Source organism: Balearica regulorum, chromosome 1 (genome assembly GCF_011004875.1).
Source record: "Balearica regulorum gibbericeps isolate bBalReg1 chromosome 1, bBalReg1.pri, whole genome shotgun sequence".
Lineage (NCBI taxonomy): Eukaryota > Metazoa > Chordata > Aves > Gruiformes > Gruidae > Balearica > Balearica regulorum.
In genome coordinates, this window is record NC_046184.1 from 134003780 (window position 1) to 134019458 (window position 15679).

Below are 15679 nucleotides of genomic sequence, written 5' to 3' on the forward strand. Positions count from 1 at the left end.
CGACATGATCCTCTTCGTTAAGAATGGAATAGATATGGAGATAATTAATGAGATATATCTGCGGCAAGAGAAGTATTTTGTGTTAAGACAAAACGCGGCTGTACAGGAGAATCCTGCAGACGGGCTCTCCTGAGCCCCAGCCCAACGGGGCAGTTCCTGCACCACAACCAGCGAAACTTCCTGAAGGGAAACCGCTGCTAGATGATCTAGACTTGTTAAACACGGCTAAAGAAACGAACGCCTCCTTTCACAAACAAATGAGGAATGAGCAAGTGGGAATGAAGTTGGGTATTTAATTTAGAAGCGGCTATCAATTGCGACATGCTGAGCTGGCACATTGTAATGTGAGGGGCTCACCTGCTTGTTGTGGCAAGTATAATCCACCTGTTCCTCTGAATCCCCGACACAAGATGAGACATCACTTGGGGTGACAGGGAACCTGAGCCTAAGTACAATTCCAAAAAAAAAAAAAAAAAAGGGCACGTTCTCTCTAGCTCCCGGGGCAGATGGCAGCCATAAAGGCTGGAAACACTAGGAGAAAGTACTGGCACAAAAGGAGCAAAAATAGTGCCGACACATTATCTTCAGCTTCCCGGGGAGTTAGAGAGAATTTATAGGACGGAGATGCAAAGAGCTCCCAAAGCTCCGCAGCAACGAAATTTGGGCTGCAGCTACCTGGAGGCGTGCAGGTGCAGGCCACCTTGCAAAGCACTGCATGAGCAAAACACAACACCTGGCAAGCTCTTAGGGGACTACATTAAACCTCTCAGTGGCAATGGCACATTTAATAGCTGTATAAATGAGAATCCATCTCCAACACATCAACGCTGAAGCAGTTGCATTTTTCTTAAGGCCGGAAAACTAAGGAAATCAAAGAAGCAATAGGATTCAGCTCTAGTTTCAAAGAAATTTTCTCACAGTAATACATTTTTGCATAACGTACAATTAAAAAAAAAAAGCCCTAAGTAAAGCTGACAAAAAGAGCAAGAACACATCCCTTCCGTTTCTCTTCCCACTATTTATTTATTTCCTGGCAGATGCAGAGAAGTGCTGAACCAGCAGCTCTCTTGGCTGGTGGAAGTCACCAGCTGGAACCAAGGGGAACAAAGAGCAGCGCAGGTGGAGCCGCGCGGGAAGGGACGGGGGGGGACAGGGAGGGGAACGAAAATAGCGACACAGAGCAGATACAGAGAGACTCGCCTTCCCGCTATGACGGCAACTTTTAAAATGCTATTCTACAGCCATCTTTTATCTCATGCCCACGCCACTATTTAATAACTACATCGGTTCTAGTAAGAAGTTGCCTTTGAGCAGCAACACCGACAAATCCCAACTTTGTGTGGGCCCTGGTCTTGAGGCGACATTCCTCTAAGGATTCTTTAATGTTTAACATGGGCTGAGTTCGCTTGGGGACTTTTCCCTCAGCAGGAAAATTAATAGGGTTTTCTTTTACCAAATGACTTAGGTCTTTCACATAACTCTTAGGAACTCTTCAAAGTCTCTCAATATTCTGAAATTTTGTTGAAATAGTTAACAGAGTCAGAAGTTATTACTGGGCTGAATTAACAGCATAATTGCACAAGCCTCCTTTTTTTCAAAAACCAAGCCAAAAAAACCCCAACCCATGACATGGAAAATTGGCACATTTTAGATTACATTAAGAAAGATGAAGTGGAATAAGCAGCAGTAAAGGAGACCATCTCATTTTTGTGCTCACGTTTGATCTGAAATCACACAGTTATGTAGGAAATGGCAAGACCTTTCAGGAATATAAGCCTGTGGTTAGCCACCTAAAGACAACAAAAAGACCATTAGTTGGTAGGTCATTCCCAGCAGGAAACGAAAGCTTGCGTCGCATAAAAAGCAGAGCGATGCATTAAGCAAGCCCCTGATGGAGAACCAGAGGAAGGATGCCTTCCCTGTAGCGTACGTTATGCATTCAGAAACTCAAAGGTGTCTTCAGCCATTTGACTGTTTAATGGTTAACGAGACCAATGGGTGTTCACACAAGGACGTAACTAGCTTTCATATTCTGCTTGCGACCTTGTTAATAAATGAGCTCCTGCTGCCATGGAGGGGTAAACCGTGCGTTCCTATTGCAAATGAGTACCTCTAGCATTATGCCTGTCGCAGGTCTCAGACTGACCAAGAAAAGGCTAACTCAGAGAACAAGACATCCGCAACAAGGTATTAAAAGCATGGACAGGCAAACTTCCAACGGAACATCAATAGCAAAGCAAAAGAAACATTTTATATTTCACAGGACTGAAAAGTCATTTTAGATTAAATTTTTTTAAGCATGAAGTTTGGGAAGTGGTTCATCATAGCAATGTGTATTAGCTTATGATTCAAACCCACCTTTCCTTGGAACTACGCAACTCCAGTACGCTCTTTCGTTATAAAACTATAGCCCTGGCCATTTTACAGCAATGGTGAGCTGGTTTTGAAATGGCTTAATGCTCTTCTACAAACGAAAATTGCTGTATGATGTTGCCTGCAAGACGTGTTGTCTTGCAATAACCATCAGGAAGGCAAAGCAGAATTTCAAGTATTTAGAGTTTGCCCAAATAATTTCACTGTTCCAAACAAAGAAAGTTTTCTGTGCTCTGCCAGGGCACATACAAACCATGCCACTCAACTAGACAGTGCTGTGGAAACTGTAGAAATGCTGTTCTGGGCAAATGCCAATTTGACCATAGGACGGTCCTACAACTATCTATTTAAGGCACTATATATTACCAGAATTCTCCATATGGAAGGGAATCAGGAACATGGAAAACTAGATAACACTACTCATCCACTTCTTTAAATGTATTTCACATCTACAGCCCTTGGCACATTGTTCCTTTTTCTATTCATTAAAATGTCAAACACTCATATTTTGAAACTTAATTTACCCTGAGTGACCAAGTTCCTAGAAGGATGACCCAAATATTACTGTGCCTGTCTCAGCAGTAATTTGGATGTTACTAATACCTGCACTTAGATAGTGCCAAATAACTTAAACTATATAGTGCATAAAAAAAATTTGTCCTTTTGGATGTTTCCCCTACTCAGAGATATTTACTTTAAGACCCGTCCTTCGGTATCTGAACAGACGACCTTCACCTTCCACAGTGCCCTATTTTGTTGCAGGGCTTAAATTCAGTAGTTACACTAAATAAAGCGCCTTGCTAGACTTAAGTTAAAGCTTTACCTCTTGCACACTTCCCTTGCAATCAAATATATGCATGATAAATAATGCAGTCTTTAAAAAACAGCTAATAAGTATTTCCTAAGGAGAAATATTCCTTTGGAGAATATCCTCCTCAAGGACAGTCCTGATTTAGATTAGATCAAATAAAAGATATACTTACTATGATACAGCTGGGGGGGAGGGGGGAACAGGGGTGTGTGTGGAAGAAGGAAAATAAGTAATGACAACTTGATGTAAATAACATTAAGAACTATTTTCCTGCCGACATCGTCACTGCCCAGCGCTGCTCGCTCTTGTTCTGAAACAATATTTGCCCCGGCCAGTCAAGCCAGGGTCTGTCCCGCTGTGAGGTACCAGGTGCTGTAACATCATCACCCCCAGGCTCCCCATCCTGGTTCCTTCCTCTCACAACATTCAAAACATGTTTTGACAGGCATGACTTCACAGCTGTATTATTTTATAAATACACTATCTCCAGAGTAATAATTCAGTGCTGTTTTTAAAGCAGCCCACAGTTAAACCTGGGTAGCAGCAGGTTACAATACAAGTGCAAAAAACCCCCAAGTGTGCTATTTGTTACAGTGGTACACCTCCATCACATACCAGGTGTAGAAAACAGAAAGCTGAGGCTCTCCATTTCTAACTTTGGTGACATCTCATGAGAAACTCAACCTAAAACCAGGATAAAATTTTGGCTCTGTATTTTTTTTGGTTTTGGGGTGGGGTTTTTGGTTGGTTTGGTTTGGGATTTTTTCCTATTGACAGGCTTTTCATGAGACTACCCAAGGACTCTGTAGGAAACTTCAGACATCAGGATATTTTTAAACCTTACATTACCCCTTTTTAAAAGTCTCCAGGTTCCAGCCTGTTTCACCTTTTATCTGCAGCAGACATTTATATTTATAACCTGCTCATCACCATGGTATCCAAAGCACCTAATAAAAACCAGAAACAAGCAGCTTCCTGGTTCTGCCTTTTATTATTCAACAACAGCAAACAGCCGTTAACAACGTAATGGGGATTTATTTATTTTTGCCTTCTCATCTTCTCCCAAACCAGATATCCCCCGATACGCACACCGGCCACCTGGCTGACTCTTTCGAGCTTCTGCTCCAATCTCTTTCACAACCACTGCTCGTAATGAGATTCGCTGCTGTCCTGCTTCTACTACCTCCCAGCTCCCTCATCCTCAGGTGAGGTCTCCACTTGTCTTACATTCCTATAAAGGGAAACTAGTTTTAGCCTATCTGTTCTTTTTCTCTCCTACTAGAACTGTAGGGGATCCCATGTAAATACCAGCAGCATAAAAAGCTGCTGGGAAGCACGAACATCACCGTTACTAAACCCACCAAGTAACCAGGCCAATAACCTAGAAGTCAGCCCACAATGATCTACAGAAACACACGCTCACTTTGGAATAGCCTTGTATTCCGCTTCTTCCTCTGTTTAAGAAGGTACGGTATCCCGGGTCCAAAGGAAAATTTTCAGGACCCCTTTTTACCATTAATACTGAATTCAGAGTTTACAGAAGAGAAGAATATATGACGAGCATATATGGGACACATCTACATGGCTAAATAGGAGAACATTTCTAGCAGCTACAATTATCTACACCTTCCACAAATTCCAACAATGATAGAAAAACTCATTCTTCAGAGATTTAAACTATTTACTTCACACTTCTTAGAATGAGAGTCAGCTATGGACAAGTCTGCATGGCAGATCTGACACTTGGTGTCTCCCAGTCATCCATCTTTTATAATTAAAATAGTATCAGCAGACCAAAAAAACTGAGAGATGGGACATTCTGAAAGCAGTGGCAGGAAGCGCTTCAAATTGCTAAAAATCACAAGACTTAATATCCAGGAAGAGATTATGAACACACGCAAAAACCCTGACAAATCCTCACCAGCTAGATGGCAGCCACCAGATCTAGACTAATTGAAAATACTGCAAAATCTTGAGTTTCTCCCCAGGAAAAAAAAAACCAAACCACTCAGATTCCAACGAGCCTTTCAAATTTCTGCCAGGAAATGAAGTGCTTTGTTCCAGGTTGCCTTAATACAAAGGTACCATAGAGTCTCGTGGAAGCTGTAGTTTCAATGTTTCATACCCTTGTGATTCCTCAGCAGATGACGTTTATGAGGCACCACAGCCTCCCTTCGGAACAAGCTGCCTGGCCACCATCACTGCTACACGTAACGCTAGAATTAGTCTAACCAATGGAAAGAAACAGGAGATGATGTACATGAACACCCTCTGTCCCAAAATTGATGTATTTAAGATGTCACAGTGTTATAACAGCTAAGCAGTTCAAAACACAGTGTTTTGATTTAGTTCAATAAATTACATGTTTTTAAACATTTCCAAATCAACTTCTCTTGTGAACATTTCTCCTATTTAACTTTGCCCTAGAAGACTGGAAGAAATTCTGGCATTTCCCATAAATATAATTGTGAGGTTTGTTTCGCTTTGCGGACAAAATGAGACCCAACCAATGCTGAAGAAAACAGGGACTCCGTGACATGAGATGCATTTTTGCCACAAACAGAAATTTCTTACAGACTTATCTCCCGTTTCTTCAAAAACTTTTTTTCCTCAAATGAGCTGCTTTCTTCAGTAGTTACTCTGATGTCACTTTTTAAACTGGCTACCCCAGAAAAAACTTGATGTTCCCTGTACCCATCCTATTTTATCACATTTGGCACATTTCCCGAGGTCATTTCCCCCGTGCTTACAACTACAGCAGGTACTTTTAAAGGCAATGCAGCAAGCAGCCAAAACATTATCTTCTACAGACGTGCAGTTATCTTAAATCACAAATTAAAATCCTTCTTTAGTTGAGAGCTATGGATTATTTTTATAAGACTGAAGAGTTGTCAAAAGACTTCTTAACTGAAGGTGTGCTGTTGTAGCTAACTCCATTGCATACGGTGTGTAGAGGAAACTTCCTGCCCTCCCTTGATCTTATACCCCATTTACCTCTAGTTTGAATCAACACATCACTTGGAAAAGCAGTTTAATTTTTTCCTCTTCCATATTACTAAACAAAACCCTAAAATCATCACCATTTCACCCAATATGCTTGCACCTTATGTGTTGAAATGCGTCATTCAGCCAGTGAGAACCTACTTGTTTGCATCTAAACCAAGTGTTCGTCCTTAATTCAGCTAAAGAGCACAGGACTTCAAAGCAGCAACGTCAGACGGAGTCAAAGATGACATTGTCTCCAGTGCCCATGCACGGTACACCAACATTTTATAGCACATTTTATATCACGACTTCTATTTGCATTTCTGTCTGTACATAGAAAAGGAAAGGCAGCCTATGGCTATTAAAACATAAAGAAGTTCCTATAAAGGCAGCAATTATTCAAAGAGGAAGGAAAGAAAAAAGTTAAATCAATTCATAAATTACACTATTGAGTTGCTTTTGCCTCCCTCTCCATTTATTTTCATGTTTGGCATTTGAAACCTCTAAGTACTTCACCTTTTTTTACCGCTCCACCGCTGTTACTGTTGGTAACAAAATAATCCCGACTGTATTTGTTCCCAGGCAGTTCTCATCGTGTTTTGCAAATGATTAGACACATTGTTTTATTCTGAAAGACCATCATCTTGGCTTCCATAGGACATCATTGTGTAAATTATGCCAGATGTAAATAATGCACCAAATGTGAAATGTTACCTATGCCAAAGCCGATCTAATGTTTCTTGGTGTGGGAAGAGAGACTTTAAGAAAAAAGGATTAAAAAAAGAAAAGTAAATGAATTGGAAAGGCTCATGCCAAAAAAACACTTGAAATTAATAATAATAATAATGTACCGCTACAGACATTTGCTATTGAAAGTAGAATTCAGCTTCATGACTCATACCGTAGTGAGCAAGCAGACACCACGGGCCATGATCAGACAGCTTAAACTCAAGCTCAGCCAAGTGTTTCCCATTAGCCGACTCTAAATTTTCAGTGCCACCAAGCCAGCAGGAATTACGAGGTCCAAGTCCAGCGTTGCAAGTGTGGCCCTGCTCAGAGGAGTTGCTCCCCACCACCTCCTGTCAGAGAAGAGGACCGACCAAGGTACGCGTTCAGATTTCAGGACTATGCGGATGCAAAGGTAAGATACTGGAAGAACCATTTGCAGCTTTTTTGGATGGGGGAAGACTGCTCAGGGCAGGGGGGGAAAAAAACCCCCAAAAACCTACAAAGATGAAAAATAAAGCAGAAGAAAACACTGAAGATGTGCTTTGGTAGTCAGGCCACCTAAAGTTTCTCAAGACTTTTTTTTTTTTTTTTTTTTTTTTTTAAGCCATTTGCTAATCATGCTGCTGCAAGTGGGGCACTCCTAAGACCACTGAGTCACTCACCCAGGCAACACGACAATTTCACAGGCAGCCTGTACCCTTGGGGTAGTTTTAGGCAGGCTTAGCCCCAACCGGAGAGAGCCCACCACCCACCGCCAGCATGCTCTGCGTGGCCTGACAACCCACGGCGGGGTGGGGGGACGGACCCCTGCCAGAGACAGCTGCCTCGGCGCTCCTCTCCACACGTACCACCCCGTCCGAAACAACGGGCAGCACGAAGCATCTTAACCTTAACGTTTGCCAGGCACATTCATGGGAGAAAAGAGCTAAGTCTGAAGAGAGAAGACCCTAATTTCATCTTTTTCTAGATAAAGATCTGTCCCATCAGTTGGTCAGCATTAAAACAAGATTTTTATTTTTTTTAAATAAATACGGTAACATTTTTGTTTTTACCAACAAGTAGTATTTTAAAATATATTTAAGCAACCACATAGCTTAATATACATCTTAATTTTTATTTTGTAAGAAATTTGCTCTACTATTGTCTTTAATAAGAGATACATCTAATTGTGTAGGTACATGTGATATACGTAAAGTTAAATTTAGATAAAAAATGGAATTCATTTAAAAATACACAGACCATCTTCATCTGCTAGAAAAATGAAACCCACAGATTTCTTATGTATACAAACATGTGGAAGTTTATAAAAATATTTAATCTTTTAAACACCTTGGTAAATAAACTAAGTATAATTTGCAGTTACTGATTTAGCTGATTATTTCTGATCACTGGGTCCTACCAGATGACAGAACGAATGGATCTCATCCCCCCACATGCTTCCACCTCGTCGTCATATCTAAACCATGGGGCGGGGGGAAAGTTCTTTCCAAGAGTTCTCAATTTTATACACTGGCCACGAAATTATGTTCTGAATACACTGGAAAAAGAAAATACTCCCTCTGTTCAGGAAGACGGGATGACTATTTGTCCACAGTTGGTTTTCTAGTCCAGCAACCTTTTCTAGTTAATTATCTACTAATTCAACTGTTCAACTATTTGACTTTCTTCAAAAGTTGAACTAGAGCATATTGCTCATTAATGTTTTATTTTACCATACCGTTCGTATGTTTAGATGTTAATACATCAAAGAAGCTTGCTTTACAAATATTATATCAAACGCATTTCTCAATTCATAATATTTAAAATTTAAATAGGTTATTTATCCCGACTCCTTGTCACAGAAATGCTTGTTTCATCTTTCATAAATCTATCTTGGCTAAGTTTTTCAGCTCAGCTAAATTCATGTTTTCAGAGTTGGTATAAACTCTACCTTGCGGGGGGGTGTCTGCGCTAGATTCCCTCACTGACTTCAGTGAATTCTATGTATTACGTCTCCTTTGCAAAACAGATTGTGGACAACATCAGTCAATCTGTATATAAGCATCATCATACCGACAGCATATTGCTGTAGATACATGCATAAGAGGTTAGACTCACCTGTTTGGTGAATCCACTGCACTTATGTAAGTACCCTGACAAAATTACTTATTTAAATAAAAGTAAAAACCATTCTTCATCATCACTGCTTTATACTGCAGCAATCACTCATGAATAAAGTTCCTCATTTTCATCCCAAAGGATCTTTTTTCTCCACCCCTCGTGTAGAGTTATTTTAAATAGCTGGCACAGCAAAGCATTATTTTATTGGAAAATAAACCAATTAATTCATACTCGGTTGTAATGAGGGTTAACTACTGAAGACTGCAGGCCTTGACCAGGCTAATTCTGACCATCCCACTGAATGCCTGTGACAACCAGGTCTAGGAGTCTCTGGTTTTACAACGTGACTTGAAACGCACTTGGGAAGGAACAGCTTCTACAGAACTTCTACTGCGTATCTCAACACTGAGGCACTGAAAACTACTGATCTTGTAAGTAGTGACCACTAAATGATAGTTTAAATGACAAACAATAGTTTAAAGATATACCAGGACCTCAATTTTTTTTAATGGAATATATCATCAAGATTGCTTCAGGTGAAGTTTTACTCTTAGCCCTGGTATAATTTAGATATTTATTTTAACAAATAATACTACCATGTTTTTTACTTTTGGATTTTGCATGTTCCTACTTACATAACCACGTTTGCTTGTGACTGTAGTAAAGCAATGACAGTTGAGGGGATTGTGGCCAGAATTTTTGATATTGAAACATCAATTTTTCCCTTCCTCTTCTTGCTGTCCCAGCAACATGAAGATGTACACCACCACCCCCCTCTTGCTTCTTCCTGACTCAAAGACATCAGTAGGATGCAACTTCTCCACGTGTACTCTAACCCAGCATCACTTTGTGATGGACGTACTGTTAGTCGGTCAGCTAAATCACATTTCCAGCACTAGCATAATGCCGAATTCTGTCAAGGGGCACAACAGAACGAATTTTATCATTAAGTATCAATAAGTCCAGACTTTCCTCACTCAAAAAGCTCCTAGTTTAACTGCAACAGTTTTTGCTCTTTTCTACCTGTTTGAGGCAGGCAGTTAATCCCACCCCAGCTATCACGCAGGTACTAATTAATGCTTATGGAATAAAAGAAGTATAGAAAAGCCAACCCTTACTGGCCTTTTTCCAAAGAAATATCAATTCAGCAATTTTTTTTAATCTATTCACACTTCTGCTTTTTGAACACAAAACCACAGTTTAACTGTAGAGTTGTAACTATAGAGACAAGTCACGACAAACACAAATTAACTCATGAAGCCTTTGGAAGAAAAGCAAGATCACTGGTCTGCGTTCCCTATTCACACAGAGCTGGAAGGAGAGTCCCAGCTAAAAAATGCAGCATCTGTGCAGCTCCAGCATCATACAATTAGTACTTGTCATCCTCAGAGCTCAAAATAACGCAGTGTGTTCACTTGCGGAGGAAAGAATGCATTTTCTTAAAAAAATTTGATCTTTGTGCTGACAGCACAAGTCCGCAAATAAGATTAAGGTTTATAAAAATGGGACTTAAAAGATACCATCAGGCAACCAAGCGAGAATTAATCAAAGAAGTCAAAAACTAATAAAAAGAGATAAGCATTTCAGTGTAAATCTTGAGTCCAATCCTGCTCCATAATTTCTCAGACCAGAAATCTTCAGAGGCCACAGCAATACCGACAAACAGTAAAACTAGCACAAGGTACCTCTCCTTTGCTGATCGGTGGGCGATGACTCTGTAAAGCACTATTTTATCTGAAATCCCGGCAGACATCAGACCGCACAGCTAACGAACGTGCTTTGGGGTCCCCCACTCACGGAGCAGATGCTGTGCTCGCTGGCGGCCAGCTTCAAAATGGGGTCACAAGGTGATTGCCCAAAACAAGACAAGGCAAACCAGGCATCGTCGGCACCTACGGCACAGCACTTGGCGTGGGGTACTGACATCCCAACACGCTCAAGGAGCATAAATATAACAAAGCATTACTGACATCCCGACAGACTTGCCAGCCTTGGCTATACTGATAGAGACCTCCCCCGATAGATCAATATTGAGCTACATCACTAAGTACGCTGTGGGATCGCCTTCAGTCATATTTTTGTAGCCCCGGTGAGTTCAAAACATTTTTTTTTTTCAGGATTTTTTTTTTCTTTGCACAAATTCAGTTCTTTTTCCCTTTATTAGGAATCAAAATATAGGGAACACCATTTGCAGCTTGACCATCACGGGTAAATATAAATCCGGCTGATGCTGTTCAGTTTCTTCTGTTTCTGACAGTCTCCATAACCGCATGCCGCATGACTAGTTTGTTCCTTCCTCCTTTAACATAAGCATTGTAAAAAATAAAAACTATCCTAGCCTGGATCTTTCATGCAAGAGATTATAGACATTTTGCAGAGTTACTTTAAAAGCCCCTGGTGAAAGATCTGCCACAGGCTTTGCACATGTCTAAATAAAATCTTAATTCTTCTGGCTTTAACCACACTATATGGCCAGTCGAAGACTTTCAGTATGCAGGGGAGGTATGATTATACAGTCCACAAAAACCACGCAGTCCCAGCCCTGTCATGCCCTTCTCTGTCCTGTGAAGTATTTTTAGTTTTAGTGCTAACTTCAACCATTTTTCCAGAACTGAAATAACTTTTGCTGAGTTTATTCTTCAATCCCTTCTTTAAAGAAAGTTAAACAGGTACAACCTCTGCTGTACCCTATTGCCCTGCAGAATAGCTGGCTTTAATGAGCCTGGGTTTAATGAATCCGTGTTCAACCACTTCATCCTTAGCAAGAGCCGGGACTCTCAGGTGCACACCATCTGCTCCTACTGACCCGGCTGCTCTTGGATTTTTTCCATTTATTCTAGCATTTCCTCTTCTGGCACACGCCTTCACGTTCCCTACCTGCTCTCTGTCACCTAGCTTCTTTCATCTAAATAACCTCTTGGATCGTACCAACTAACCTTAAACCAAAGAAGACCCTCGCCCGCTTGCTGTTTGGGAGCACACACCACTGCTTCGCCCGTAGGAATTGCCGCATTCAACAGCCGCCCTCCAGCCTGGGTGCACGCACATCATCGTCGTCTAGGCTACAAACTCTGCCGTTACAGTTAAGCAAGGTGGAAGAGATCTTCCCATGCAGCCTGTGAGCGTCTTCCTGATGAACAAATCTCGATCAAAGACTGTATAAAGAAAAGCCCTTTCCTTCTCAAAGATTTATCCCACTTATTGGACAAGAACAAATCCCTGAAGACAACAGCACACGTTCAAGACTTTCCCGTGGCACTGAATGCCAGTTCTGGAAGCGTACTGATCTGTAAAAGCGCTCCTCGATGAATACCTTGAGAATAAAAAGCTGCAAATTGCACATCGCTTACAAAACAGTCCATAGCTGCTTCTTGTTATAGCCCACACAACGGCCAGGGAAGGGTATTAAGTACCTTCTGGGCCGTGCAGGCTCTGCTTAGTAGAAATCCGGGACTAGTTTCCAATCCAAATCCATTTCTGACATGGCAAAACTCAGCATGACCATTTCTCAGTGGGTCAGTAGGGATGCCTGCATACTAAGCACTAATTGTGACAGATGGGGATTTTAAAAAGCATTAAAAAAAAAAAAAAAAAAGACTTTCATGGTCAACAATTATTTCAAAGAAAACATGTTATCTTAACCCAAACAAGCTGCCTCTGCCTAAAATTGGTGTTCCCTGTACTAGCAGAAAATATATACCATGAACCTCTGTGCCTTGTTCCCATAATTGTTAGAATGGTAGGAGTTTTTAAACAGAAACTATTAGATTGCATTTTTGGAGGATGATAAAAGACAAAATATCAGCAAATATCTCAAAACAATATTGTGGAGTTTTCCCTATCAGAACATCCACATTTCCAATTTTATTTTTTTAACACATTACGTTAATTCAGTTTTTTTCTTAAGTTCTGGTAAATGTTAGTAAGACTACCTGGCAGCGGTGGGTTTTGAGGACAGGAGCTCTAGCTGCAGAGCAGAACGTCACTGTGATTGGTGCCATATAAACAAGAGGGGGAGGGCAGGAAGGAGGAAGAGAAACAACCCCAGATCCCACAGGCCTTATTATCTGAATATTCCTGAAACCAATTACAGCCTTGTTTCCCAGTAACATTCTCCTCACCGCATAAATATACCTGGAAATAATCTAAAATAATAAAAACCAAGAACATTAAACAAACAAACAAACAAAAACATTTCCAGGCTTAAGTTGCCCATTACTATCAAAATGACCCCCAAAACAGACTATGACAATAATACGATAATAAATTTCACTTAAATGATAGGGCAAGGAACTGCATAGCAAAAATAAGAGGGTTTTTTCCATACTTCTTTGGAAAATGAAGTGACTAATACCAAAGTACACAAATTTACTCATGGGGCTTTAACAAGTTTCTTAAACATGCCTTCTTATTTGAAATTAGATACCCTCTTCCTCTTTGCAAGAGACCTGCTCTTGGTGCCAGAGCCACGCAAAACCCCTACTTTCACCACTCGATTCACCTGTGAGACCAAGGCCACCGCCTGGCTCAAAATGCAGCTGTACTACAGCGCTTGGTAACATCTTTTGTTGTGCGTGTCTGGTGAACAGCGCAAGAAAGACAGGAAAAATATCCTTGACATGCCATCACTGAGGTAGGGGAGTTTAGTATCCTCAGGCGGTGCCCAAATATAACTATACTTCAGCTCAATTTCGGTATGACTTTTTTCTGCTTAATAAAGACTAGCAAAGAACAAAATCCCTTATAGTTTCTAAATCAAAACAAAATTTAAAAACCAGGATTACCGTACCTCTAGTTTATTGCCAGAAGTATTATGCAACTACAGTGCATTAGTCAAATTACTAAGCCACAGGTGGAAAAGACCACAAGCCCAGCTCTTCCCCCTCACCGGAAACTGGATGGCACAAATCTTCACACCTCCTGACCAAGCTCCTCCTCAAAACTGAGGGGTTTGCCTCACCACCTCTGTTGGGGACCTCTTCTGGGGCCCTGCCGCTCCGGTGGTGCGAGAGACACTTACTTCTTACCTCAATGTATTTGCTCTCAAGAACAGACATATAAACACCACGATGTCATTTTACCTATAGATTTTTTTTTTCACTGAAACAACACTTAAAAAAAAAAACAAACCAAACAACCAGGAATGGAACATGTCGCATGTCCTGTCTATATGACATTCGGGGGCCCTTTTGAGGAAGTTAGTGACATTACCAATCTGACCCGGGAGATTGCACACCGACGCCAAAGTGCTACGCACGATCTTACGCTCCGTCCAGTGACCCCGTGTCAAAGCACGAACACCCGGTACGTGCCCTACCCCAACACACAGGCACCGGGAGGGAGAAGAAAGGCGCGCACGGAGTAACTGCGGCGCCAGTAGCCTCTCAGAACAGAAAACAGAAAGCGGACACAAAGCAGCCCCAGACCCCGCCATGCACGCCGCTGCGGTGAGAAGCCGTGCCCCGCTCCGCCGGCGTTTTGCGGCCGGCAGCGCTCTGCTCCGCCGCTCGCACCGACCCGCGCTCCGCGCCCGCCGCCGCGGACGGAGCCGCCGCTCGTCCCGGCCCCGCAGGCAGGGCACGGCACGGCACGGCACGGCAGGGCACGGCACGGCAGGGCACGGCAGGGGCGCCGGGGCACCGGCCCGCCGCGCAGCCCCTAACTTCGCGGCGGAGGCAGCGCTAGCCCCTCTCCCGCAGGGCTGAGGGAGCGGGTCCCGTCGTTGCGTCCCCCCCCCACCGCACCCCGCAACTTCGGGGCGAGCCGGCCGCCCCCCAACTCACCTGGTGCAGCGTGTCGGGGGGCAGCTGGGAGGCCCGGAACAGCTCGCCCACGCTGCTGCCCCCGGCGGCCGCCTCGGGGGGCGGGCAGCACCGCGAGAAGAGCTCGGAGTAGCGCTGCTGCTCGCTCTCGCTCAGCGGCAGGAGGAGACCCCCGGTGCCGGCGGTGGCAGCGGTGGCGGCGGACCCCCCCACAGCCCCCTGCTCCATGGCGGGGGGTGCAGGCAGACCGCGCAGAGGGGCAGCGGGTGCCGTGCCGTGCCGTGCCGTGCCGTGCCGCCGGGGGGGTGTGGCGGGCGGGCGGGCGGGAGGCGGCGCCTCGCTGCGGCGGGGAAGGTGCAGTCCCCGCCTCCCGCCCGGTGCAGGCGCCGCGCCGGCTCCGCAGTGCCCCGGTCGCCGCTGTCGGGAGCCGCTCCCGCCGCCTCCCCGTCCCGGCCCCGCCTCGCCCCGCCGCTCCGCCCCGCACCCAGCGGTACCGCGTCGGGACCCTGCCGGTCGCGGCCCGGCGTGGCGGCGGCGACCCCTCACGGCTCCCCCACGCCCGCCCCGGCCCTCCGCCTGACGCCTTTTTCTTATTTTCTTTTTATTTTTCCTGAGTTTGTTTGGTTCGAATCTTTAAGTACCGACCGCCTACGCTTGTCGCCAGCCCCGGGATTCGGGTGCTGCGTGGGCCAGAGCATCGGCTCGCCACCCCACGGGGCAGCCCCATGGGCGCCGAGGGGCTCAGCACAGCTCCCGGGCGGGTGCTGAGGCGTCAAAACCCCTCACGTGGCTGGGTGACCCATCTGGCCATCCCTGCCATGGCCCTGCCAGCCCTCCTGGGCTCCCCGGCGAGGGGCTCCATCCCTCGCCTCCCACCCCCGCTTTGGGCACTGTGCTTGCAGAGCTCAGCGGTAGTTGA

At 44.0% G+C, this 15679-nt stretch overlaps 1 protein-coding gene across 2 annotated transcripts in view; it reads right to left on the reverse strand.

The window, feature by feature from the left end:
- Positions 1 to 15080, reverse strand: part of REPS2 (RALBP1 associated Eps domain containing 2) — a 105798-nt gene extending 90718 nt beyond the window's left edge. For both annotated transcript variants that reach the window (XM_075775969.1, XM_075775959.1), the window contains exon 1: positions 14782 to 15080. In XM_075775969.1, the coding sequence (XP_075632084.1) occupies positions 14782 to 14988 (207 nt within the window). In that variant the 5' untranslated portion in view covers positions 14989 to 15080. The remainder of the gene's footprint in view (positions 1 to 14781) is intronic.
- Positions 15081 to 15679: the final 599 nt, after the last annotated feature.